Source organism: Vidua macroura, chromosome 2 (assembly GCF_024509145.1).
Source record: "Vidua macroura isolate BioBank_ID:100142 chromosome 2, ASM2450914v1, whole genome shotgun sequence".
Taxonomy (NCBI): domain Eukaryota; kingdom Metazoa; phylum Chordata; class Aves; order Passeriformes; family Viduidae; genus Vidua; species Vidua macroura.
In genome coordinates, this window is record NC_071572.1 from 26,926,983 (window position 1) to 26,952,574 (window position 25,592).

Below are 25,592 nucleotides of genomic sequence, written 5' to 3' on the forward strand. Positions count from 1 at the left end.
GCCTCATTCCTTACCAAAACTTGGCAGCGGTATGAGCTCTGTATCATTACAGCCAGTTACTGCAAGGAAGGGAAGCCCTCTGAAGGAGCTTTGTGCTGAATCTACAAAGCCCTTCACTTGTGAAAACTTCCACTGTGAGCCAGCTGTACCTAAAAACTTCAGCACAGGCTAGGAAAGACTGTTTAGATCCTGGAGCAGACCTGTACAGATCACATGTAAACTCTACGCAGTATCTTTAAAAACAGACAAGTTTTGTGTTTTCAGAGTTTTCAGGCAACTTTCTACCTCCTTCCTTCCTTAATATTTCACAAGGCTCCTGGTGCTATTGCTTACTCAAGTGATCAACAATAGCCATAAAATCATGAATTAACTGAAAATTGACAAGTTAAATACCACCAACTAAGGAAGTTAAATACCACCAGCTAAGGGCAGAGGATGTCTTCAGAGTTAATGCATACATCAAGCCTGGGAGTCTTAAAGCAAATGGCTTCCAAATTACAGTGTGTGGCCCCGAGTAATTATAAATGGGACTGTGAACCAGGAACATCGTGCTCAGATTTGTTCCTGGAAATATAGTTCTTGAAAAGGCTAGTTTTGGAATGATCAGAGTTGTGTGAAAGAAGCAACAATACCACATCATTTTTTTAGGGAAAACACTTGCTTCCAGCTTAATGAGATATAAGGAGGAAAGAAAAAAGACATGTATTTGCTGAAGTCCTTTATAAATTTGGTAAGAAAAGTGTTCTGGTGGGTAATGAGAAAAAGACCTACGCCATCACCTCATATGATCAATGCTACCTGCAGAAAGCATGAAGTTGGATAAATCTTTGGAGGTCTTGGAAGCTCTTGGAATTGCAGCACAAGGAGCCCATGGGAAAGCCAAAGTAATTTTTCAAGTAATGCAAGGCTTTGCCTACACTGAGCAAGCAAGGAGGCTTTGTTGCAGTGATTTACAACTTTGTGTAGAATAAGAAATCTCGTGCAATGAAGGAAAATTAAGTTTTATGTTCTGCAACTGAAGATTACCTGTGGGGAATCACATACAAATAAATGCACTGTACTCTCTATCTCTGATAAAGCCGAAATGAAGAATGAAAGCAAATGCCAAGAAAATGTTTTGGTTCAATTGCTTGAAAAAGGAACCAAGGCATACACAATTCAAGCAGATATTAGCACTAAAGGGTTGTGATAAACAGCCTTTGCCCTGTGTGTACGATATTTAGAGACCTTTTTTCTATATAGTGTTCTGGCTTCTGCTTCCCAAATACAAGAAAGAAAAAGACTGCTGGATGTGGTACAGGGCATTTGCAATAGTGTGACATCCCATGTGGCTGTATAGTTAGATTCTGTGTGCATGGAGCTCCTGCTACAGCTGGCTATAAAGCAGGGTTGCTGGTTGTGGTGGAGGGTTCCTGCTCCAGCTCCAGGGTCGCACTGCATGTTTCTCTGGAAGCAGCCAATGGATGTCAGCCATCCGTCACTGCTGCATCTTTGGAGAGATGCATCCAGCCTTTGGGTTTCCTATTTGCCAGTTGGGGTGAAAATATGAGTCAGGAGAGATTGTGCTGGTGTTTCACCAAATTATGGGATGACTCCCTAGAAGGAGAGTTCTGAGAGTTTCTCTGAAATGGGAGATGAATTATATGTGTTTGAAAAGGGCAGCTGCACCAGGATACATGAATCGTTTATGTGACAGGGAGACTGGTCCTCTTAACTATGCACACAGATGAAAAAAAAGGAATTGGGCTGAGGGAGACTTGACAGACTGAGTTTGTGTCCCCTGTGGTTATTACAGTGCAAACTCTGCTTTGAATCATCTATACATTTAAAGCACCTTCTTCCCTCATAGATGTGCTGATGCCTGGTACAGCAGCATGGCTCTTTGTCCTCAGTGGGAACATTAATTTGTATCCTTTTTTGCTCTATGCAGTGACCAGTTATTTTAAAATGATTTTTACATAGCCCTGTCTCACCTTGGAGACCTCTATACTTCTGTCACACTGCTAAAAGGCAGACAATGGATTGGGATGGCATTACGGGTGCACATGGCATATTGCACACTGCACAACAGGCACATCTCAGTTTTTTTGGAAGCCTGACCAGTAACTGAAAGCCAGTTTGTAAGATGTGAAAATAAGCTTTCTGTGCTATATGATGATGCAATTGGGTTCACAACCCTCCCCCCTCGCCTTGTGGAAGAAAAATCTGACAAGGGTGAACTGCGATAAATTCCCTAAACTCCTCAAATTCTTGACTGAAAATGGCAGCACTCAACCTCACACTCATGGCATGACTCACTGCCCCTCACCTCAAAGAACCATTTATAGACTTCTTTGGAGAATCTGAGATGTTAAAACATGATTGGGGGCAAGGTTGAGTTCAGAGTGGGAGGTCTCTTCATTGACTTGCCAACAGCTGCAGTCAAAAGTACACTGAGCTCTCTGGCTGTCAAACTAGAAATGCTACTTGTTCAACTTTTTGAGTTTAATTTCTGGTTTCGGGTAAAGGACACATACCCAGTGCAATGGAATCATCCAGTGAAGCAGCTAGTGCCTTTGCCTCTTGTACACTCATCTGGAGCTGGATCAATGTTCTGGTTTCTGTCCAAGCCTGCTCTGCCACAGGTGTCACTGATAGATAAGAGGTGTGCCATTTCTTCAGCCCCAATGAGCTTGGAGCAGATAATTTAGGATGCTTAGGCACATGTGTCACATTACTGCAATAAAGTATGATGATTGCCAGCATTAGTCACTTTTATGACATCCATATGCAAATACTGTTTATGCTAGTATGCTACAAGTGGAAGGAATTTGGAAAACCACTGCTCTAGGCCATGCTGTTTGAGCTCTGAGATGGCAAAAGGAATGGGCTAGCAAAAAAATCTGCACAGTAGGATATCTTTCTGAAACTGCAGAACACTGGGGTTTTTTTCCTGTTTGTGGAATTACTCAAGTGCAAATATTTTCCTAACACATTCCTTTCTGAAAACAGTTTTCCCTGCATTGCACCTACATTCTGTAGGCAGAGAGACAAGTTGTCCCAAGGAAACTGAAATTTTGTAAACTGTGACCACATTGTGTGATGCAGTCACACAGAGACATTTATTCATACTTATTTTTGCCATTAAATGCTGAAAAGCTCCTACCACACAGAACTCCATTGTGAGAAGCATCATGTAAACATAAAAAAACAAGACAGCTCTTGGCCCAAAGAAAGTACAGTTTAGGATGGGGACAAGAGACAGTGTATAGTTATAGAGAAAATATTCAATCCAATAGTCTAATCAGCAAGATGGACAGAGGATTGCACAACATACATCTCTAGCCATCACAGCCAAGAGAAATTTTAGAGAAGAATCTGGAGGAGCAGTTCTGATGCAGGTGTTTGAAGCATTCATCTCAACAGTGAAGAACAGAGCACTATGGAAGAAAATTGGGATTTAAAAAACTGACAAAGTGATTGTCATAGCTGGCATTCAGTAATAAATAAAGGCCAATAGGCAGAGAGAGTAATGAGTAAGCAAAGGGCTGCAGGTAAGGGTGAGTTGTATGAGCTCTAGGGAACAGAAAAAGTCTCCAGAGGGAAAGAAAGGAGTAGCAACACATGTCATCAGACACAGCATCAGACTGTCAAGAATGAGGCAAGTCTGCATTTGCTAAGGATTCAAAAAGGATGTAGCCAAAATCAGGGCATTGACCTGATGAGAGTTTGATCTTTGTGAAGGTTCAGCAATCAGGTTGGACAAAGACTGGTAGAACTGCCAGCCAAATGAATGAAACCACTCATGGGGATGTGATTCCCACCGGCAATGTCTTTATTACTTGCCAAGAAAGTTCATTTTTCTGTCTTTAACCAGTGGCCAAAGAGAAAGTAACACACTTAACTGTGTACTGTGTACTGCACTGAAAACTCAGGTATGTGCTTAGTGAGAGTTCCTCCAGCAAAGGCAGACCTTTGTGTCACTGGAATGGTGTGGAGCTGCCTTTGCTTTGACCTTAAACTCATCCCTCAGGAGTGCTTTTGTGCCTTCAAGGGCCCCCATAGGACAAAACCTTGTGCCTGAGACAGAGCATGACCCTAAGCAGTAACCGGCCAGGGTTAAACCATGGCAGCCTCCCAGGCCAGGGTTAAACCATGGCAGCCTCCCAGGTGCTTTAAGGCAGAGAAGCTCAGTGCCAGGAGCTCTCAGATCTCATTTGGCCTGGGAGATTTCCAGGAATTCAGTATTAATCATCTCTATAGCTCTTCTTCCACTCCCATAGTCCATATATTAACGGAGAGTAAAATCTTGCATCCACCAAATCAATATAATCACACACATCTCTTTCCTAAGCCATGCACTTATGGAAGTGAAAGGCTTTGGCTGGGAAGAGGGAAATCTAAGCACTAGACTGAAGCAAGGAGGGAAGATGCTGAGGAAATTATTTCTCAAAGATTACAGTCATAGTCCTTCCTCCTCGGCTAGGAAAAGAAAAGAAAAAGGATACAAGAGGAGGTCATGACTGTAAATTCCTTACTATGTTGTTGGGGCTGAAGCAGATCAGAGAAAGGGATCAAGGAGATGACCATCAGGGAGTGCTCTCCCTCCTTCTGCAAAGCTGCTTTCTTCTTGAGAAACAGAGCTGCCTGTTCCCTCAGTGCTATCCCTTTAGCCATGTGGTAAGAGAAGAATATCTCTAGCATGAGTCTATCACTGTCTCAATGGTCTGGCAGGTCTCCTGCTTTGTCCCAAGGTTTCCAGAAAAATTCTATTATAGAAAGCTCTCTCATGAAATTTCCTGTCAATTTGATTCAATTGTGTCTAAACAGATCGGAAGACTTCAAAGTCAGATTTAGAGCAGGACACTCCCTCCAGCCTCACTTAAGCAAAAACTAATACTATTAACCTGGTTTATGTAGTAGCTAGTATGCTTGTCATAAAATTATAACTTAATAAAATAATTAGATAAGTCAAGGGACAACAGGGAGGTGGAAAAGGTTGCTTGCACAAAGCCCCACATTCCTCACCTCACCATTTTTGCGTGCTGGCTTACAGCACACTGCAATGGCAGCAATTGCTGCAGGGTAACTGTGGGTGGGAGTTGCTGCCCACATAGATGTGTTTTCCTGAAGTGTGAGGTACCACACGGCCTCTTTTCCCATCTTCCCTCTTTCTGCCCTACATCATGTGACTATGCAGTAAAAGTAACAGATATGACTGGAAACTAAAACAACTTAAATGAATAGCTTTCAACAGAGTGACTTCCCTGATTCATCTCGGCACGTAGATATATCTGGTAGTCCTGGAACATGGAGGGCAGAAGGAAAGAATTGTCACACATGAGGTAAAAGCAGGACAATCCCTTTGGCAGCAGCCCTTGCTTTTGTCAGATTAAAATAATGCCAGTATTACACTCAAAAAACGGTGCAGCAGGAGATAAACTAAACAATGGCTGGTCTACTATGTAAAGGAATAAAGTAACCAAAACCAATGCAATTTCTTCTACAGGATAGACTAAACACAAAAGGGTCAGCCTTCAAGAGTCCTGTGTGTTCTAGAGAAAATCTGGAAAAGATAGAGATTCCCAAATTAATTCCAACTATCTTCCCTGTTTCTGATTTTTGTTTTTAATTTGCAGATTCTTCCTCTAGTCTTTTGAATTTGGTTTTTTCAATGTTCAGCCCTAACACCTAACAAAATGTCAGAGGATTTCAGACTTCAGCATCTGGTTTTGGCACAGTTAATGACATTTTTAGGCAAAAAACCAACTTCATCTGTTATTTTTATTATTTGAAGCATGCATTCAACATAAACATACACTAACAGATCCTTTTGTGCCTAGAATAAAAACAGTTTGACCATTCCAGCATGTGCGACAATAAGAAGTAAAAAAAAGAGGTAAAACCGATTCATCACTACATTCTATCAGGAAACTGTTATTCTTCACACTACTCTTCTTTAAAAGTTCAAAAGGTCAAGCTCAGACATATTTGTGACTATTTACCATGGTAGAATAATCATAAAAGCACGGAATGGTTTGGGTTAGAAAGGACCTTAAACATGATTTAGTTCCAGCCCCCCTGTCACAGGAGAGGTGTTCCAGCCCTCTGATCAACTTTGTGGCCCTTCTGTGGACTTGTTCTGGCAGGTTCACATCTTCCTTATGTTCGGGTCCCCAGAGCTGGATGCAGCACTGCAGGTGGGGGCCTCATGAGAGCAGAGTAGAGGGGGAGACTCATTTTCCTTGCCCCACCTGCCATTCTGCTTTGGATGCAGCCCAGGAATGTGTCTGGATTTCTGGGCTACAGAGTCATGTTGAGCTTCTCACCCACCAGCACCTCCAAGACTTTCTTTTAAGGGCTGCTCTCAATCCATTCTTCATGCAATCTGTACCTGTGCTTGGGATTGCCCTGGCCCAGGTGCAGGACCTTGGCACTTGGCCTTGTTGACCTTCCTGAGGTTTGCATGGTCCCACCTCTCAGGCCTTTCCAGGCCCCTCTGGATGCCATCCCTTCCCTCCAGTGTGTTGATCACACCAAAGAGCTTGGTGTCACCAGCAAACTTACAGAGGGTGAACTTGATTCCACTCTCCATGTCACCAACAAACATTTTAAACAGCACTGGTCCCAAAACTGGCCCCTAAGGAATGCCACTGCTCTCCACTTCGACATCAAGATGTTGACTGTCACTCTTTGAATGTGACCACCCAGGCCATTCCTTATCCACTGAACAGTTCATCTGTCAAATCTATGTCTCTCCATCATACTTATGCAACATGCTATTTTCTGAAAACAAAGATCAGAGGGGGCTCTAACACGCACTCCTTGGTAATTCCTTTTTGGTGCCACTCTCATCAACTGTCCCTACTGTCCCTTTGATGGAGAGCATCTTACCCACCACTGGCACAAAGGATAACATGTGCTTCCAACTCTGCCAGGTCCTTTCACAGTCTGGGATTTTAATTTAGGACCCACTTTTCTTCATCACTCCCAGCATCAGTGCTGTGGCAGACACATAGAAACATTTTGTTCTTTGCTCATGGGGCTGTGGCCACCAGTAAAGGGGCAGAGAAGGCAGCCAGTTTGCCAGGGGCATCTCCCAAAACCCTCCTACTGACTCGCCGTGTCTATATTTGGATTTAAGATCCCCACTCAGAGTTTTAAGGCATTAGGAAAGCTCTCCAAGAAGGGAGCTAATTTCCCAAGAAGGAAGCTAATTAAGATGTGCAACATGCACTAACTAAGGACACTACGAAAAAAAGATGAAGAATGCTTGTGTGAGAAAGAATGAAATCCTCTAGGATTTTATGTTTAATTAACTTCTAGGCAGTGTATTTGTTGACATATAGCTTCTTAATATACATTCATGCATTAGCTCTAGGTAAGTGAGACTGAGATATACTTTCTTTTCAAAAGGAAAAAGATCCCAGGAAGTCATTAGTGCTGAAACAATCTTTAGAAGCTTTCAGAGGTGATCAATGTCTGGAAGAGACAAAAGATCTCTTCAGTATGTTCTCTAGAGAGCATGGACTACTGATGATATGCTCTAGACCCCACTCAGAGCCCTGTGGGACAGTGGGTATGTTCAAATGGGAATGCTAATTTCTAGTGCCTGGAAACCTGCACCATTGCTGGAGTTTGTCCAACATGGTTGTGTGCTGTGAAGCTTCTGAGCACCGCTGGCAAGTCCAGCACATTTGTTGCACAGGCAGAAGTTCTCTCTTAGAGATGTGCTATCTATTTACTTTGTCCTTCAGAGATCATCAATAGTGATTGTTTTGTAACACAAACAACCCTGCAACTGTAACAGAAGAACAAAAGCTTTGAGGCACAACCCAAAACTCAGTATGGAAATAACAGAAATGAGAGAGAATTGCACCCAGGCCCAGAAAACATGTATTAAAGCACAAGCATGGTTCAGGTGATCTGGAGGTGAAGGGAAGGGCTGATGTGCTGGGAGCATGGGGAAGTGGCAGCAGATGAAAAACACAGTAGGCCAGACCCCATTCAATTTGCACCAGGCAGGATGACAAACAGGATTTTGCAGGGGAAGTGCCAGAAGTCCTTCAGTAGATTGTGGCTAAAGACCAAAGTCTTGTTATCAGATCAGCTTAGATACCTAAGGAACCTAATTTTTGGCATCTAGGAAGCAGCACTTCAAAAATGCCATGTACAGATATAGAATTGATATATATGACTCTGAAAGACTCAGGAAATGGGCTTATTTGCACAGGTTGTGTGCTGGAAACCTTTTTTTTTTTTTTTGCTATAAATTGCTCCAGAGAGTTATTTTTACAAGACAGTCTAGGAAATTCAGATGTTACTTGTAATTAGGAGGGGTGGGTGGGAAAGATATTTTTGGATATGACAGCTGACAAATCTCTGGTTTAACAGGCCCTGAAACAATAAGAGGTGATAACAACTTGGATCTGGTTTTGATGAATAGAAATATTGGTCATAACATATAAATCCAAATAATTTTGAGTTCATTCAAATGGAAGTAGGCAAGAGTAAAATCAAGAGAAGACCTGTAACTAAAACTGTCAGTTCTCAAAAGGCAAATTTTCACAACCTACAGCTGTGTCTAAATTTACATGCTGGCTCTCACCAAGGCTCACACAGATCTCATAATTGTCTGGGCTGGAGGATGACTCAAATATGATAGTACTCCTACCTATTTCTGTATGCAGGCTTCCCATCTGTGGCACCCACCTGAGATGAACTTCAGTGTAAACGTGGTGTTCCCTGACAAAGAAACCAGAAACCAGCCCTGCTTTGACTTGTCCAGACACAGCCTGAGAGGACTGAGTGACACGAAAAGGTCTACAGAGCTGAGGTGCTCAGCTAGTCCAGGGGAAACCTGACATTTAAGTCAAAAGGTGAGAGTGCAACTCAGTTTTGTATCCTGAAGATGGAGGAAAGTGTTAGAGAATCTGTATGAACAATCACTTTATGAAGGGTGCTAGAAATCAAGAGAACTTAAAAGAAACCAGTCAAATTTAAAGAAAACAAATTTTCTGCCCAATGTCATGCTAATTTACATTTTACATAGAAAATTAAATCAAAGAGCACAAGGTTCTTTATTTATAGAGGCAAGAGAACATAAGAAATCAATCTGTTATGCAGAAAAATGGGCCACAGATTAAAAATAATGTGTATATATATAAATAATATATACATAATAGACAGATACATATTTATATACTGTAATATGTTGTATATTTAATCTTTTTCTCACCTCTGACAGCTAATACTCTTAGTTTTCCTGACTAACATAATTTTTATTTGAACTTCCATAGATTATTTTACGTTGTATGCATGTACTCTTACATGCATACAAAGTAAAATCAATAAGTTTTATTCATGGATTGATGTGAAAATAGAGGTCCCTCTTGCAGCCTACAACACAAATTCTGCATGTTTTAGTTTGAATGTGAAATATGAGAACTGTATTTTGTACTCCATTCACACAGACACTCCATTCCAAGAAGTATCCTGGAATATTCTATAATATTCTATACAGGATAAAAACAAGTGGGACCAACTTTTTAGAAGCTATGAAGGTGCAGGAATGAAATTCTTAAAACAATATATGCACAAAACTTGAAAATGCATATCAATAAAGCTTTTCAACAGAAATTGGCTGAACATGTCTTAGAGCTTACATTATTGTCAGCTTTACAAGGTTCTTATTCCATTTTTATCTGACATACAAAAGGAGAGAGAACAGAAAAAAATCAATTGTGATGTTAATGGGTATAATTCTTAACTCATTAGTGTTACACCTACTTACTACTGGGATGAATTTGCTCCTCTGAGATTTAGTAAGCCAGCTTTTCTAAAATAATCTACATTACTTTCCATCTACCCACCTTTCAAAAGCTTCCATTTTAATTCACATTAAATGATACTTGCCAGGCTAAAGTGACCATTTTGACAGTCCTTAAAAACAGAGATTGCACATTCTTTTTGAAAAGGGCACCAAACAAACGTTAGTATTTAATGAACATCTAATGCTTCAGGTTTTTTGGAAGGCTTTCATAAAAGATACTCAGAAAGATTCAGAGTGTGCTGCCACCAAGACCACACAAAAATAAATGATGGGTCAGACATCAAGGTTGAATTAATTATGAGAGTCCCATAGGGACCCATCTGTCCTGCAGCTGAAAAGAGAAACCAAACAGATTGAGGAGAGGAAAAAACATAGACAACAAGTGGACCGGGCAACAATTATGTGTTGAAAATGGTCCAAAAAATAGCTAAAATGGTTATTAGAGCTAGAAATGCACACACAGACACATCTGAGTTTTCAATAATGTAACTATGATGACTGCCACTGGGGACACCAGCACAGTGGGAAATGGCTGATGGGAATCTGCATACAGACAAAAAAAGGACACAAGCTGCCATCCAGACTGAAAGGGTAAACCATCTGCATTCATTTGCAGCCAGCTAAAGGCTACCCTCAGCACAGTTCATGGTTACACAGCGAAGGACCTTCTTCTGCTGGGAGATGGGCCTCTGTGGCACTACTCAACAACTTCAGCTGGCATCCTGGTAAATGTGCTTGGGTTGCCCTGTAGGGGTTAAGCTGTTTTAGGATGCCTGCTAGATCCTGCAGTACAGCACAAAACCTAAATGGATAGTCTGCTCTGCAAAGATAATTTTGGAATGAAAAATAATTGTTTTCTTTAAGAAATGCATTTGCCTTTGGATTTTATTTTCACTTCTTGAACTGTTTTTAAACACTGACTTGCAAGAATTATTTTCCCTGGGGAGTCTTCTGGACCAATGCTGCAGGACATTGAAACCATCGACTCTGCCCATTCCCCTCCTCCCTCTTTCTCCTAGACCTCCTTTCTACTTTTTTCTTTCCTTTTTGACTGTGAAGAACAGGAGAAGATCCTCATTACCCTGCTTCACTGCTCTGTAAAAAGAATTTTAAAGCTCCTAATATTACTTAATCACAGCTTTCAGTGCTCCTGCTGCCATAAAACATTATAACAATGGGTTGGCACTTCATCAATTGTAATTTGCTGATATTACAGTCACAGTAGCACCCAACATAATTGCCATGCTCTACCACTGACTCATAAGGCTTCTTGATCTTGGTCAATCTTCTTCTTTGCTCTGGGGGTTGCAAGTAGCAATTTTGCTCTAACAGCTCAGATTTTTTAATTTCTAGTCCCTGCCCATCCAAGGAGGATGCCTCTCTCCAAATGCTCGGCACACCGTTGCCCTCAAATTTCACTCCCAGATACTTAAATCTATTAGGACACACTTTATTCTTCATTATTATCAATTTTACACATAGCAGCAGAACACAACTTTCAATCAGAGATAATAACAGAAGTTATTAAGAATGAAGGAGCTAGCTTGAAAACAGTAAAATAAAAGAAATTTTGTAAGGGTTTTGAATTCCTTAGAGGTCCAAAACTCCTCATAGCAAGAATATGACTTCAAACCATACATTAACAAGATGTGTATTTCAGGACAGAAGGTACATTGAGGATCAATTTCATTATGTTGTGGGGCTTTTTCTGTAGACAAATTAAAACATAAGTTATCAGCCCAAATGCCTTCTACTGAAGAAGAAGGACAGCAACAAAGTAAGAAGAAACAATAGTGCCAACTCTCCCTGACAGAACATATTGTTTGTGACTCGTGCTGTAAAAGTAATCATTGTGAGCTGTGAATATTTGTTCCTTATCCACTTGTAGCTGCTCTGAGGTTGGGACAGAGATGATACTACAGAGGCAGGAAAAAGCCTCTCTGCAGATGTGCAAGCACTTTTGTTAAACACTTGTAAGGAATCAAGAATAAGATCCATGCCACATTACACTCATATGGCTGTACAGACAACCAAACACAATGCTGAGATAGAGACTTTCTAAAACACTGCAGGGGCAAGGTATATTTTGATGTCTGCTGGTTTTTGTGACTCTTTCTGCCACCACGGTCTGGCTCTAAAAGCTGTCTTTCTGGGCTTCCTTTACAGAAAGAGGTGGTCCTGATGAGGAATTTGCTAACCACCCCTCCTCACCATCCACTGCAAAAGATTTGTAAGCCCTGCAAAAGCCTTTTGTGTAAGCACCTGTGTGAAGGGTATGGCAGCACATTGCCATGACAAAGTGTTGCCACAGGGAGCTACAACAAGGATTATATGCACTGTTTGTAGCCCTAGCATGCTAAACCCTGAGATCTCAAAGTGACCAGCTTGTTTTCCAAAGCTCTGGCTTGCATAGCAAGGGTAAGGGCTCTTGTCTGGGCCGTGGGAGCAACTGGGGACATCAGAGCCTGCCAAGCTGGAATTCACTCTGTCCAGAGTGCAGGGCTTAGGATGCCATGTGAAATCCCACACACTTCAGCATATCAACTGACACAAATGGAAGGCTACTGTGAGAATTAAACTTTGCTTATTCTACATATTTTGCCAAGATTTTGAAAACCACTTAATGGATTTAGACAGACTTGAGGAGTGGTTTTAGATTCAAGTACTACTTGTTTAATGGATTTATTTTATAAATATCAGCACTGAGATTTTCAAAACTTCTTTGGGACTTGACCTGCTGATTCTTTTTAATTTTTAATGCAAAGTAACATCTGAAGCTGGCAACAACAACATAATTGTATAACTTGAATGCTTGCATAAGCTCATCTCATATTCAAAACACGGCCTTCATCCACTATGTGGATGAAATAGGTGTCCAATATTGTAGTCTGGAGGATCACTTCCCTTTGGTTTTACAAACCACTGCACAAATATTATGGCCATGGCACCCAAACATCTCATTTGAATAGGCCTTTCAAGTCTCCAGATTTCAAATTTGAATGTGAAATATGTTTGAATGTGATTCTACAGATAGAATATTCATGTGTGTATACACATGAATATATATATATAACTGTATACAATTGTTCTTATTTTACCTACTCTGTGTGTGTGTCTGGTATGAATGTATATGCATGCAGACCTTCCTACATGTGTTCTTGGCCCCTGGTGCTGGCTCCCTGGCTGTTTGCATCTCTTTAGAATCTGCAAGCATCACTGTTCTGACCCTGTACAGCTCTACCTCCTGCTCCTCCATGGCCACTCAGGATGTGCTAGTGCTTGGAGAACTTCAGCAAGACTTCAGCAAGTCTTCCCTACAGGCTGTTCGTCTGAGGCTATGAGCCCTTCACCCTTCAAGAGCAGTAATTATGGAGAACAGATACCTAGGAGTGGGAGAAGGATCAGGATGTTGCACAGTGTGTAGGCAGTGCCAGCCTACAGGTGGAACTAGAGGGGGAAAAGGTGGTGAGGTGCAATGGTGGCTGGCTGTGCAGAGATCCCCAGTTCACTCCTTCTGCAGCAAAATTCAGGACAGTAACACTGCACTTTCCCGGGACAAGAAAAAGAAGGGGAATAGGATGAAATCTGGGAGAAACCCAGCTTTCTCATTTAATCACAACAAACTGAACACGTCTCACACATTCTGAACAGAAGAAAACTAGTCATTAACTTATGTGAGGCAGCTGGTTTCCCAATAATGGCTCCTACACATTCTGGTGTTAATATTATTGTTCTTGTCAACTGTGGGAACGCAATGTATATTAATGACCGTTTATTCCAAATTGGTCATTGTCGGAGTTAATAATTAGGTAGTCAGGCACTAATTATCTCTATTTTGTCTCCAGTCACTAACTAAGAAAACTGGAGAAGTAATTTCAGAGGCAGGCACCAGAACCACACACAGTAAAGCAGGCTCTGCTGTGGGCACAGAGATTCTTCACTGCAGAGAGGCACCAGACAACGTCTGGAAGCAGAGTTAGGATGATATTGCTCTGAGTACTGGGTGCAGAGGGGCAGCACCTTGGAAAAATACACATGCATGTGGTGCCCATCTGCCCCTTGCACCCCTGGTTCACCCATGAGGGAGGAAAGAGCCTCGAAGACACTGCCTGGCACCTGGATAACAGAGCTGCACCAGGAGGGCCACCACTGCTGGCTGCAGCCCTGGTCCCAAGCAACATCTAACTGGAAGGGCACCACCAGCAGGAGGAGGGCAGCAGTGGGAAGAGGTGGAACCACAGGTGTGCACAGAGGAAGTGAAGTCTCAGCATTTACTCTGAAATAAGAATCCTGTGGAAATTACAACAGGAAAGAGCTCAAGATAAAGATGGGTCTGGCAGACATGGAATGAAAGCCCTTTGGCACATGGGTAGAGGTGCCTGAGTCCCTGCTGAGGCAGAGGACACCCTCAGCACCACTCTGAAGGTCTATGCATTTAGATCACAGCTGAACCTGCACTGCTTCTCTCCACCAGCCCAAAACTCACATCTCTCCACAGGTGTGTGCAAGGTATCCCAACTACAATCATCCTCCTGTATTTCCCCTGTGCACTGTGGAGATTACACCAAAGGGGAAGCCTTGAGAAGGAGTTCATGGAGCATATTTTGCTGACCACTTTAAATTTAATTGTGTGTACCCCCATAGTGCCTTAGCAGACAGCAACCAAAACACTCCCTTTTCAGTAATTGTGTTTTAGTTTATCCTTCTCATATAAGAATATTTCAGGTTATCCTACCCTTGTAGCCACAAAACCCCCACAAGATTTCAAGACCAGCATCCACCACCATGTGTTATAAACTTACCTCAACATAGAGGATAGGGAAAATGCCAATCTTGTCACCCAGCATTCCTTCTGCCCAGTTGTCATCCACCCTCCTGATGACTGTCAAAATTTCATCCTAAAATCAGAGATAGAGAAAATACATAATCAAATATTTTCAATAGAAAGATGCCAATTTTTGTATACCCACACGATAGCTTAGAGAGTGAGTACACAGAGGAGGTCATAAGCCAGGTGAAAGTGTTTCCTGAATCCTGGGCTAGCAGCATTCCTGGCCCAGCATCTTATCCCAGGTATCCCACTCAAAGTGCACTGAAGCACCCTGCAGACTGGTGCAGCTCATGCTGGCTGTCAGCAGCTGCAAGGGTCTGGGCACAGCAGGTGGGAATAGGTAACTCCTGGCTTCATTAGGGGGAGAGAAGAATGTCTGACCCAAGAGGTCACCTACAAATCATAGATGAAAACTCCTCAGCATGAAGTTGTCCCTGTGCATCCAAGAGTCTGTTGTGATGCTTGTCTCCTCTGGAACACAATTCAAAGGGAAGCACAGTACAGCACAGGTAGTCCTGGAAACACTTCCAACGAGGAATAGTACAAGGTGCTCAGCAACAAGCCTACACTGCTGGCACACCGAATGTCAGTTTTTCTTTAAAAAAATATTATAAGGTAAAACTGCAAAGCAAATAAAAAGCCAAAGATAACACATCAAAAAAACAAATTGCATTCACCTGTTGGATCAGCTTCAGTTTAGATACAAGTTAATCTCCTAAAACCAATGGCATTTTGATATTATATTTCATCTAGGGGACCTTATAAGAATTTCAGCAGATGTGATTATAAAACAAGAGATAAAGCAAAGTACAAACCAGATTCATATTGCTCAAATTTTCACTTGGTATAGTTCACACCCAGAATGTACAAGTCATTAGGAAAGCTCAAGTGAGTAGAACAAAACCCTGACTTCCCAGTTTGAAGTACTCAGTTTGTCAATGGATTTCTGCTACCATCCCTTTCTTCTGGGGTCATCATACTAAACCCAGGCTTAAACCAGCACCGCTTTCTACAACAGCTGTGGAAGGTGACCCTCTCAACGGGGCTCTGTCTGGATGCCCAGATCTCCTATGAGAAAAGGAAGGAGTGGGCTGAGAGAAGCTGGGAAATCAACTTTGTTCCCTCATGGCATCCATTCTTCCTCTGCTCCTGTGCAGAAATTTACAAAAAAGAAGAAAATCTCTTCCTCCAGAAAGCTGAGACAGAGTTCCCTGCTGGTCTTGCTTTCTTTCCACTACTCGCTCTGTGAAAATAAGAGCTATGTATGGTCTACTACACTCCATGTAACAAGATACTGATGTCAAATGGCCAGGCAATGGGCAGCTGTTTTTTCTTGCAGATACTTCTCACATAGAAAAAACTCCCACAAATTCCTGATCCAGGATGTTCAGACCACGGACTTGCCTTGATAGAAAAATGACCAGAACAGACATGTGATGTGATGTACTTTGTAGATTTTGAACATGTGCATTTTGAATACATGCACTCTGAAATAGTTTAAATGTTTCCTTTGCATTATTCATCTGAATGATCCATTAGGGGAAAGCTCATAGAAATGGCTACAAACTGAGTCCTTCAGCTATTTATTACAGCTGGAAGGATGCAAAAAGAATTTGTGCATTTAATTTCCTGAAGAAACAGATATCATTCCCTTCCAAAGCCCTGTCTGCACAGACTATTTTTGATCTGTTTAAAGAACTGACAGTAACGCATCTCTGCAAAGCTTCCCCACACTCTTACAAAAGACCGATTAGCATAAATTTAGAATCTAGGTAAAGGGTGCAAACGAGGAAAAGAAAAGACTGCATCACTTCAGGGACCTGCTATGAGTGTTCCTACTTTTTATATTTGCTCAGCTATTTCCCTAAAAGAGTTTTTTAAGAACACAAGATGTGATGTAGTCTACACTACATGCACATATATAATCCTTTGTGTGTGTAAGTGCATACCCACGGGTATGAATAGAGTCATAGTTTGCTCAGGTTACAAAGGACCTCTAAGACAACTGAGTCCAACCATTAACCCAGCACTGCATATAAATGTATATATATTTGCAACTATTTACACATGTAAGAAATTAAGAAAAAATTTTAAATTGTAAAACTCCAGAAGCTTTTGACCAGATTTTGCTAGAGGCACTGTGCAATCCCATCTCTGGAGCAGGCTGTACAGACACCTGGCAGGAAAGGTTTATCCTATGTTGACTTTGCTCAAGAATGGGGTGGGGAATATCTGACCTTTGAAGATCCCTTTCAACTTTACCTTCCATGGATGTATGAAATCTGGAAGCATTTCCATACACTGAACTTCGTTCAGCTCAGCCAAGTCTGGCTGCTGAATATGGTCATATATGAGAAATGCATCCTGAGATATGCTGACATTCAAAATTAGTATCTTTGTGGGAGAGCAAAGTGCAAATTCTTGAGAATTCCATTACATAATTAGTTTTAAGAAGGGTGTTGAAAATCTTCAGAATTACAGCAAATCCAAAAAAATCTTTTAAAATTTTTTAATTACTAGAAAGTTTCTTTGAATTTGCAGCCAACGACATCATTCTATACTGTGAACTGGTGAAAGCTTCAGCATGAACTACTTTAGAACCTTATATTAGTTGGATAGCCGTGCTACTTATAAATTCCTAGAAAGGTTCCCAAAAGGATCATGAATAGCAAAATACCACAGATCTCTTGGCATACCACTTCACTATTTCACATTGACTAAATTGATTTCCAGGCAGCATAAAGGAATCCAAGCCTCAAAACTCATTTCAAAAGGCAATGGTATCCACTGTAGTTTGGACAAAGATATGTCATGCTCCTTTTATGCCTGTTGCTAGACCCTTTAATTATTTGCTCTCTCCTTTTTGCTTGAGTTTCTCTCTATTCATCAGGGCTGGATCAGCCTTGCAACAGGCATGTGGGACCTGCAGTTCCAGTTTATAATCATTATCAGAAAAGAAGTCAAAGATAAATCATGTAGAAAGCTGTCTGATGGACGGAGAAATGAATCCTTTTGCTGAGAAAACAGCACAAAATTGTATCCAATAACAGTCATGATTCACAGCCTGATTTTTATTCCAGTCATTAATGGCCATTAACGAAGCAATACAGAGCAGCTGTGCCTGCTATTCTGCAGAGATAACTACTCCATCTAGAGCACTGGGGAGATCGCAGCGATGGCAGGATGGCACCACGTGGTGCTTGTTGAGTCCTGTGACAGCGCTTGCCAGCTGGCACGAGAATCCCTGTCACCGGCTATTGCTGGGATGGTCCCTCTGTGAACAGCAAATGCTGCTGGAACTGAGTGCTAAGGGGCTGCTCCACAGCCAGGAACAAGTATTGGATGTGATGGTTCTAAGATTGGCACGGTTCTTGTTAGACACCACTGTGGGCTGTGAACGAAAGTAGTGGAAAATGATGGAAACAGTTGATGTTATTAAAAATGTGATGAGCAATGAAGCATGGGGAACAGTTGATGCTACCTTGACAGGTTTGAGACTCATCGACCAGCATCGCTCAGCCTTCCGATGGCCATGTGAAGATGCATGCAAAGGGTGGTCGAACACCAAAACAAACATGTGGGCTGAAACTGGAATCAGTGTAAGTCTGGAGCAGCTACACAGACAACCATGCAACTACTTCAGATTTGCACTGCTATACCTGAGAGCAGAATCCTCTTGCAGAATGCTGGTTTGTACCAGCATTCACAGCCCAGAGAAGGATAGATTATTTTTTAAAACAGAGACAGCAGGATCCCATGTCCATACTGTGGTACCACGTTAGGAGAGATTAGAAAGCTGAGCCAGTAAGTATATCCCAAGAGCATGCAATTAGGCTCTGTAGGCCACAGCATGATCCCAAGCACACCAGAGAACATTAGGACTAGAACTTCTGAAACTACTGGCATTAAATTGGTGCACAGTTGATGCAAGGCTGGAACATAGTTGTTACAGAGAAAAAATAACTGCCTGATTTGGCTAATCACTACCAAACACTGAGGGAAAACATATTAAGTAGGAAATCTGGGTAAGTTCTATCATATTACAGACAGCACAGAGGAGAGAACAGAGGTGAGACCCTATGCCTGTATGTATGGTTTCTCTGGGAAGAGGACTTGAGGGAGCAGTCCAAGTGGTGTAAAAGAATGTGGGAGCTTTGTTTTTTTGCACTGGGTACTCAAGACAGATTTTTCTCTGCCCCTCCTGATTTTATTCTTACACATAAAAATGATTACATTTACATCTTTGGCCTTTTATTTGGAGAGTGTTGTATCTATAGGAGATGAAAATACGTAAATGGCAGAAACACCCTGCAGCACTCCTCATGAAGATTTGTGTAGTCTTCATTTCCTTGCAATACACATCTGGAACAATGAAACATTTTCATTTTGAAAAATGCAACAAAACAAATTAGTAAGAGGAAACACCAAATATCCTTCTTTTGTTTTCTTTTACTGTACCAGTAGATATTCTGAGTGCATAGTAACAAGGGGGATGGGAAAAAGCAAAGCCCAGCAATTGAACAACAAACCAAAATGATACAGAATATCCCTATGTTTGAGTTTCCTTCTTATAGCTTCTCTTTGGAGGAAAACTCTTCTTTATTATATGTTTATAGGTAAAATCCAATCACAAGTGTCTGGTAGCCTTAAATGAGTTGCAGTACACAAATAGGTTATATTAGTTTGTATAAATGTTATGCCAATATAACCCCTCTGCCAGAGGAAAGAACAAATAGTGTAAATGAAACTGAGACCTGGTCCAACATCTTCAGATGCAAACTGAGACATTCAAGTGATGCATATTGCTCAAAGTGACAAATCACATCTACAGCACTGCAGTGCTCAGGACTCTGTGCAGAGGAACTGACTGCATCAGCAGATGATCTATAATCTGGGCTAAACAGGAACCTTCATCAGCACAGGTGACAGCTAAAATTAGCATTGAGAAAACTGATGAAAACATGACGGTGAAGTCCCAGGATGAAAAATAGATTATTCACTGTCAGGGAGAACAATAGGCAGGACATAAAAACTGTTACAAGGTGACAGTGTGTGTAGTGGAAGGAGCTAAAGAAGAAAATAGCAACAGAAGAGAAACCAAACCCCCTTGGGGAAAACACAGTCATCAGGGATAAAAGATGCCGATGGTAACATGAGAGGTGAAAACAAGGAAAATTGAGAGATTGAGAGTAGAGCTGTACAGCAGGAAGAAATGCTCCATGTGAGAATGATATTGGACAGCCGAGAAAATGAGAACTATCACTATACAAAGACAGTTATTATAAAGGAGGTTTTCTAATATATGGCACCAAATATACCAAATAAAAAAGTGTCTAGGAAAGAACCAGCTGTAACAAAAAAGACCACAACTGCCTGGCATACCTATTAAATTTCTTAAGACTGAGCAAGCAAAGAATACTTTAAGCAGACAAGGAAGACTGCATCTCAGAGAAGTCACCAGTGTACCTCTGGGCAGGCAGTGAGAAAAACAACGCACCAGAAAATATATATTTACTGATAAGGTCTCAGAGGTAACTTCTGGCTAACTTTCTGTTAGTGCAGGGCTGTTACTTCTCACTAAGCAGCCCACTTTCTCGCAGAGATTCATGGCTCCAGGGAGGCTGGCTAGTCGCAGGGTTTGCAGTGTTTGCAATCAAACACTTCACTTGCTATGGAACAAAAGTGCTTACAAATCCTTTGTTAAATAAATATGAGAAAGTATACAGTCTAGGAAATTGCATTCTGCTGAGAAACACTGCATGAGGGAAAAAGATGTTACATTCGGTGAGAAAATTATATGCTGCAAATAATTCATTCAGCTATAATAAGTAGCTTCAAAAGAGGAGGTCAGTAAAATCCTGGTGAAGGATATTTTTATCGTCTATTTCATATTCATTTGCAGCATAACTGTTATTACTTTATGTCATACTGTAACAGCCGCAGACAGCTGAAATAAAACAGAAAATGACAATGAACAGGTTCTCCATGGCATTCACTGCCATAAATTAACAATAGAGGATAGCCTTTATTTTACTGTGAGTTTCTTGATATCCATGAAACCCATCTAAGGTCAACACAAATTGCTAGGGAGGGGAGTGGGAGGCAAAAAGCAGGTGGGGAGGTGAGGGTGAAAGGGAAAACGTGACATTTTAAATCCAAAGGAAATTACAATATCTTGGTTTTCTCTCATTCCAACGGGAATTTATTAAACATTTTGGTTTAAAAAAAACACCACAGACTGTTTTTTAAATGTCTGCTTTTTATTGTCCTTATGTTCTTAAAATAGGAAATACTATTATGATGATAGTGTATTTCAACTGCTAATTGGTATATGGTATGATGCAATACACATTTTGAAGCTGAATGCAATTTTAAAACACTGGAACATCTGATTCAATAAGGAACATTAAAAGACACTTTTTCATTTGGGTTTTTTTTCTGAAATTTGAGTAATTCTTGGGGAACATTTCAATGCAGATGAAATGCATGCTTTTTAGAGGGAAAAATATTCTCAGAAAGCGTGTAGCCAGTTCTACTTGTTGAGCTTCACTAGCTTTACACCAGCCTTGCTATTCATGGCACAATCTCACAGAGTGCAGGATAGGCCAGGGAGGCCAGGCAGACCAGGAAGGTGTCCCACCAGTCCCACCACCCCTGTGCTCCTGGTTCAGCTGCCAGCACCGCATGTGCCCCATCGCTCCCTACCAAAGCAGACTTCCGAACATTTTTTAAAAACCTATTCCCCTACCTTGGTGAAGGTCAGACAATCCTTGTCTTGATCTTTATCCTTTATTTCAAAGTCGTAAAGTGCTTTGCCCTGAGGTGGAGCTTGTGGGAGGGGCTTGATGCACTGGATGTAGCTGGCGGGGAAGAAGCCGTGGTTGCCATTGAGCTCCCCATGGTACCAGTTCTCATCCACCTTGCGCCGCAGGATGATGATGTCCCCCTTGTTAAACTTGAGGTCACCAGGCTCCTTTCCCTCATACGTGTACAGGGCTTTGCCATAGGGAAGCTGAGAAACACTCTGGGGAAACAAAACAAACACCTTTAAGCAATCTCCAGCCAGCACCAATATCATTCTTAGAGTCATTATTGAGCTGGAAGCAAACTGATCACCACAATCATTTACCAAATTACCCTAATGACTGCCACATAATGCTATACCCTGGATCTCAGGAAACCTAGGATGCACGTGATGATAAGCCTGAGAAGGTAGGTGTGTTACATCAGAGCAGGCACTGTCCAGCTCAGATGAAACCTGCAGTACTTCTTACACCACCAAGCAGTCTTGCTTAATTTGCAAAGTATTCTGTGCAAGCAGAACTATATGTTTGAACAACTAAACTTAGACATGTCAAAAGGTAAAATATTAGACACTTTGACCTTCAGGGTTGCTTTGGTTTCTGAAGTTCAGAAGAGAGACAAAACAATACATGCTTGATCATTCACTGGTGTCAAATTGGTAATTTTTCATTGCATTTGTTTGAGCAACTCCAAACATTTTTGAGTTTGAAGCCTTTTGTTTAGCTTTTGATTCTGTAACCAAATAATCTTATGTCTTTCAAAATCCCCCAGTCTCATGCTAGTCACTGAGGGCTACTGTAAACAGTTATAATATTCTTTGTTGCTTATGAATTAATGTCCTTGTGGAAAAGTGGAATAGGCAGAATGCCCTAAATCTTTCTTTTAGAACTAAAAAGAACTCTGAAGCTTTCACTGTCATTAAAAAAATTAAACAAACTTAATAAAAAATCATGGCCCATGAGAAAAAAAAAAAAAGCCTAAGAAGTTCATTGTTTGGTATGATAAAAGAGTGAAACCTATTTGATGGAAGTCAAATAGGTTTGTGAGTGTGAAGAATTCTTCCCAGAGTTCATTTTGTCCCAGTGAAAGATAGGTTATCTCACCCAGGCTGGGACTCTGTGGAACAGCTGGACAACGTTTTGGTGGAAGTACTGGTTTATGCAGCCCCTGTCCTCCCCATCTCCTTGCTGAGTCCCACAGAGCAGAGGGTATTTGTGTTGGACACAGCTTCCTGCTGCTTTGGTCCTATAACAGTCCTTTAACCCATACTGGAGTGGAAAGGTGTATTGCTGTATTATTCTATACCATTTTTCATTTTATTAACTTGACTAAGAGTCAGCTTGCAAATATATAGCAGCACATAACACAAGGGGTGTTAGAGGGGTCCTTTAAAATTAACTTTCTGTAAGAATCTTTTTTTTCCAGATTTGTAGTTACAAAAATGACACATTTTTCTTTGCATACACATGCCTTTGAGTAGTCTGTTCGCTGCTGTGCATCATGCTTGTCAATGGGGTGTCCTATAGAGACAAGGAAAAAGTAAAGCTATATTTAATAAAACACCTTGGTATTCCCCCAGGTGTTTCTGATGTCTGTACTTCTGGATGACATTCCTGTGCCTAAAATAACACTCAGATGCTTTCCCCAGGGGGAAGGTGGAGTGGCCCGGCAGAAACACTGCACTTCCAGAAAATGAGATGCTGGGATGACTTTTCATGGTATTCGTTAAAGCCACAAGCAGAGGCATTTTTCAATTCTGATGGGTGTATTAAATGGATCTGCTCTGGTGGGGTGGGTTTCATGCTCTTACACCTGCATCTTTCGGCAGGAGGTGAAGCACAGCCCGCTGCCAGCACTGCCTGCCGGTGCCTCCGCCCGCTTCTGGGCGCCAGATGGTCACTGCGGCAGGCACACTCCACACTGATCAAAGAGTAACTTTCTTCAATGCACCTTCACACACAGGCGTTAACTTACTCATTTTTATTAGGAAAGGCTTTAGTAGCTGTGCAGGTCTTGGAATGCTGTGTGACAGATCTTTTTGCCTACAGCACACAGTGAAGGAGACAGGCAAAGAGGCACAGCTCTTCAGAGCACTATCCATGTTGTCTGGAGGGGGATTTCATTTCATTCAGATGTGTCCCCAGTTCTAACTTTTTTCATTAGCAATTTGCAGTTCCTCTGCAAATCCTCTGTATTCTTCTGGATTTTGCTGTATCTGAATGGAGCTACCCGCTTAAAAGACAAGTTATTTTGGAAGCTCTTTCAAACATAACTAAAAAAGCATACAATAAACAGCCAGCTAACAAAGCATCAAACAGTCTCTGCCAAATCAGTGGCAGCATCCTACAGATATTTTTCTCTCTGCCAGGATGGTTATTTCCCTTGAAAGCAAAGCTTTGCCCCCCTACACAGCATTTTAAAGATTAAGCATACAGTACCATCAAACTCCTTAGGTAAGGCATAGATTGCATTACTCATTTGAAACTAGGAAAAAAAACCCACACTAAGCTGAAAGACTACAGAGCCTTGTAGTAATTTAGAAATAAAAGAACCATTACTTTAATTCATGATGGGAGAAGACAATTTATCAAAGTAAGAGCAAGACTTCTGTCAGGTGCACACTGCTGATCCAGAAACATGCCTGGCAAACACACTCTGTATCACTTACCCTAGATGGGACCTTCCTATTCCCAAGATCTTTGTAGCAATTCAAGGCCAGATTACTTTCTCTACTTTTTAGCCACTTTCTCTTCCCAAGCCTCATTTTACTGTGTAAAAAGGCAACAGCCCCCAGTGCTACAGAAAAGAAAGTGGATTTTACTCCATTGCACACTTCATCAATGTAATTCTTCTGCAATACAAGCTGGGTTTTTATTGATAATTAACTGGTCTGGCTAGAAGATGAATCAGGTCCCTGTTTTTACCTTCACCTGATGCAAATGAATACTTTTGAGAAAAACCAACCAACTGCCAGACATAAATTTGAAATCTGGCACTGTTTTATCTGGAGACCTTAATATGGGAATTTGCAGTTTAGGTGCTTGTGTTCGCTTCTCTTTCACGGGCTTATCTGTGGACCATCTAGGAGCTGTCCTACACAGAGATCTGGGCAACTGACAGTGGGAAGAACCTCTAAAACAAACTGTTCCAATGATCAGCTACAGCTTTTCTAATTCTCAATCACAGCTTTTAAAGTAAAAACTCTGTAGAGGCATTTTTAAGGTGAACTTGTTATTTACTGGAAAAGATACTCTCCTACTGAAAAAATCAAGACATTTGCCAGCCTTTCTGTAAGGCTCTGTGTACCCATTTTGATTTGAGCATCCTATGTAAACCTTGCATTTACTGTGGTCCAGGTACCAGTGTACTCTAAAAATTTTCAAATAAAACTACTTGTGTCGTTCTAAAGCGTTAACTGTCTGCTCAAATCAATCAAAGAGAGGCAATTAATATCACAATTACAATTAAAAAACCCCAACAAAACAAAACACAAAGAAACCAAAATATCCCTAACCAACCAACCAACCAACCCCAAACACTCAAGATAAACTCTTGAAGCTTCTTTGATTATATATTCTGGCCAAAAGATCTAGCTTTCAGTGGACTTTTCATGGTCACATTATATTAATAGTTCCTAAGAAGCATATTTTTGGAAGTTTCCCTTTATTATTCCTATTTTTGGTTAATTCATAAGTGAGAAGCAGATCAGATTCACAAAGTTCCTCTGAACCACATCTGAAAGGAGAGATCATTAAGCATTTTTCAGAAACAGAATAAAAACAATCTCTGCTGCTGTTGCTAGTTGTAATGTGGTTCTTAGAAATCTTCTTCTGATCCTGATTATCTTCCTCACTGTCAATCTTTGTGCAGACAATTTTGGCTTATCCACTCCCCTCTTCCTCACTTGGCTTTCCCAACTCAAAGGAAAAGAGGTCGGCCAGGACTGATATCCGACTGACTTTCAAACTCCCCAAGCCCTGCTGGTGAGTATGTCCTTCCCATTTTATGTTCAAAACCTCGGCTCATGCCCTGTCCTATTTCCTCTCAGGTCTTTGTTCCATGCAGCAGCATTTCAGTCAGAAATCATCACCTTCAGAATGCCTCGGTGGTCCTTCCTACAAAACCTTCTAATCTAAACCAGGATAC

General features: G+C 41.3%; 1 protein-coding gene across 2 annotated transcripts in view; it reads right to left on the reverse strand.

Moving 5' to 3' along the window:
• Positions 1-25,592, reverse strand: part of SH3RF3 (SH3 domain containing ring finger 3) — a 246,319-nt gene that overhangs the window by 70,669 nt on the left and 150,058 nt on the right. For both annotated transcript variants that reach the window (XM_053971184.1, XM_053971185.1), the window contains exons 2-3: positions 21,391-21,666; positions 14,614-14,709 (exon numbers count right to left, since the gene is read on the reverse strand). In XM_053971184.1, coding sequence (XP_053827159.1) covers positions 14,614-14,709; positions 21,391-21,666 — 372 coding nt within the window. The remainder of the gene's footprint in view (positions 1-14,613; positions 14,710-21,390; positions 21,667-25,592) is intronic.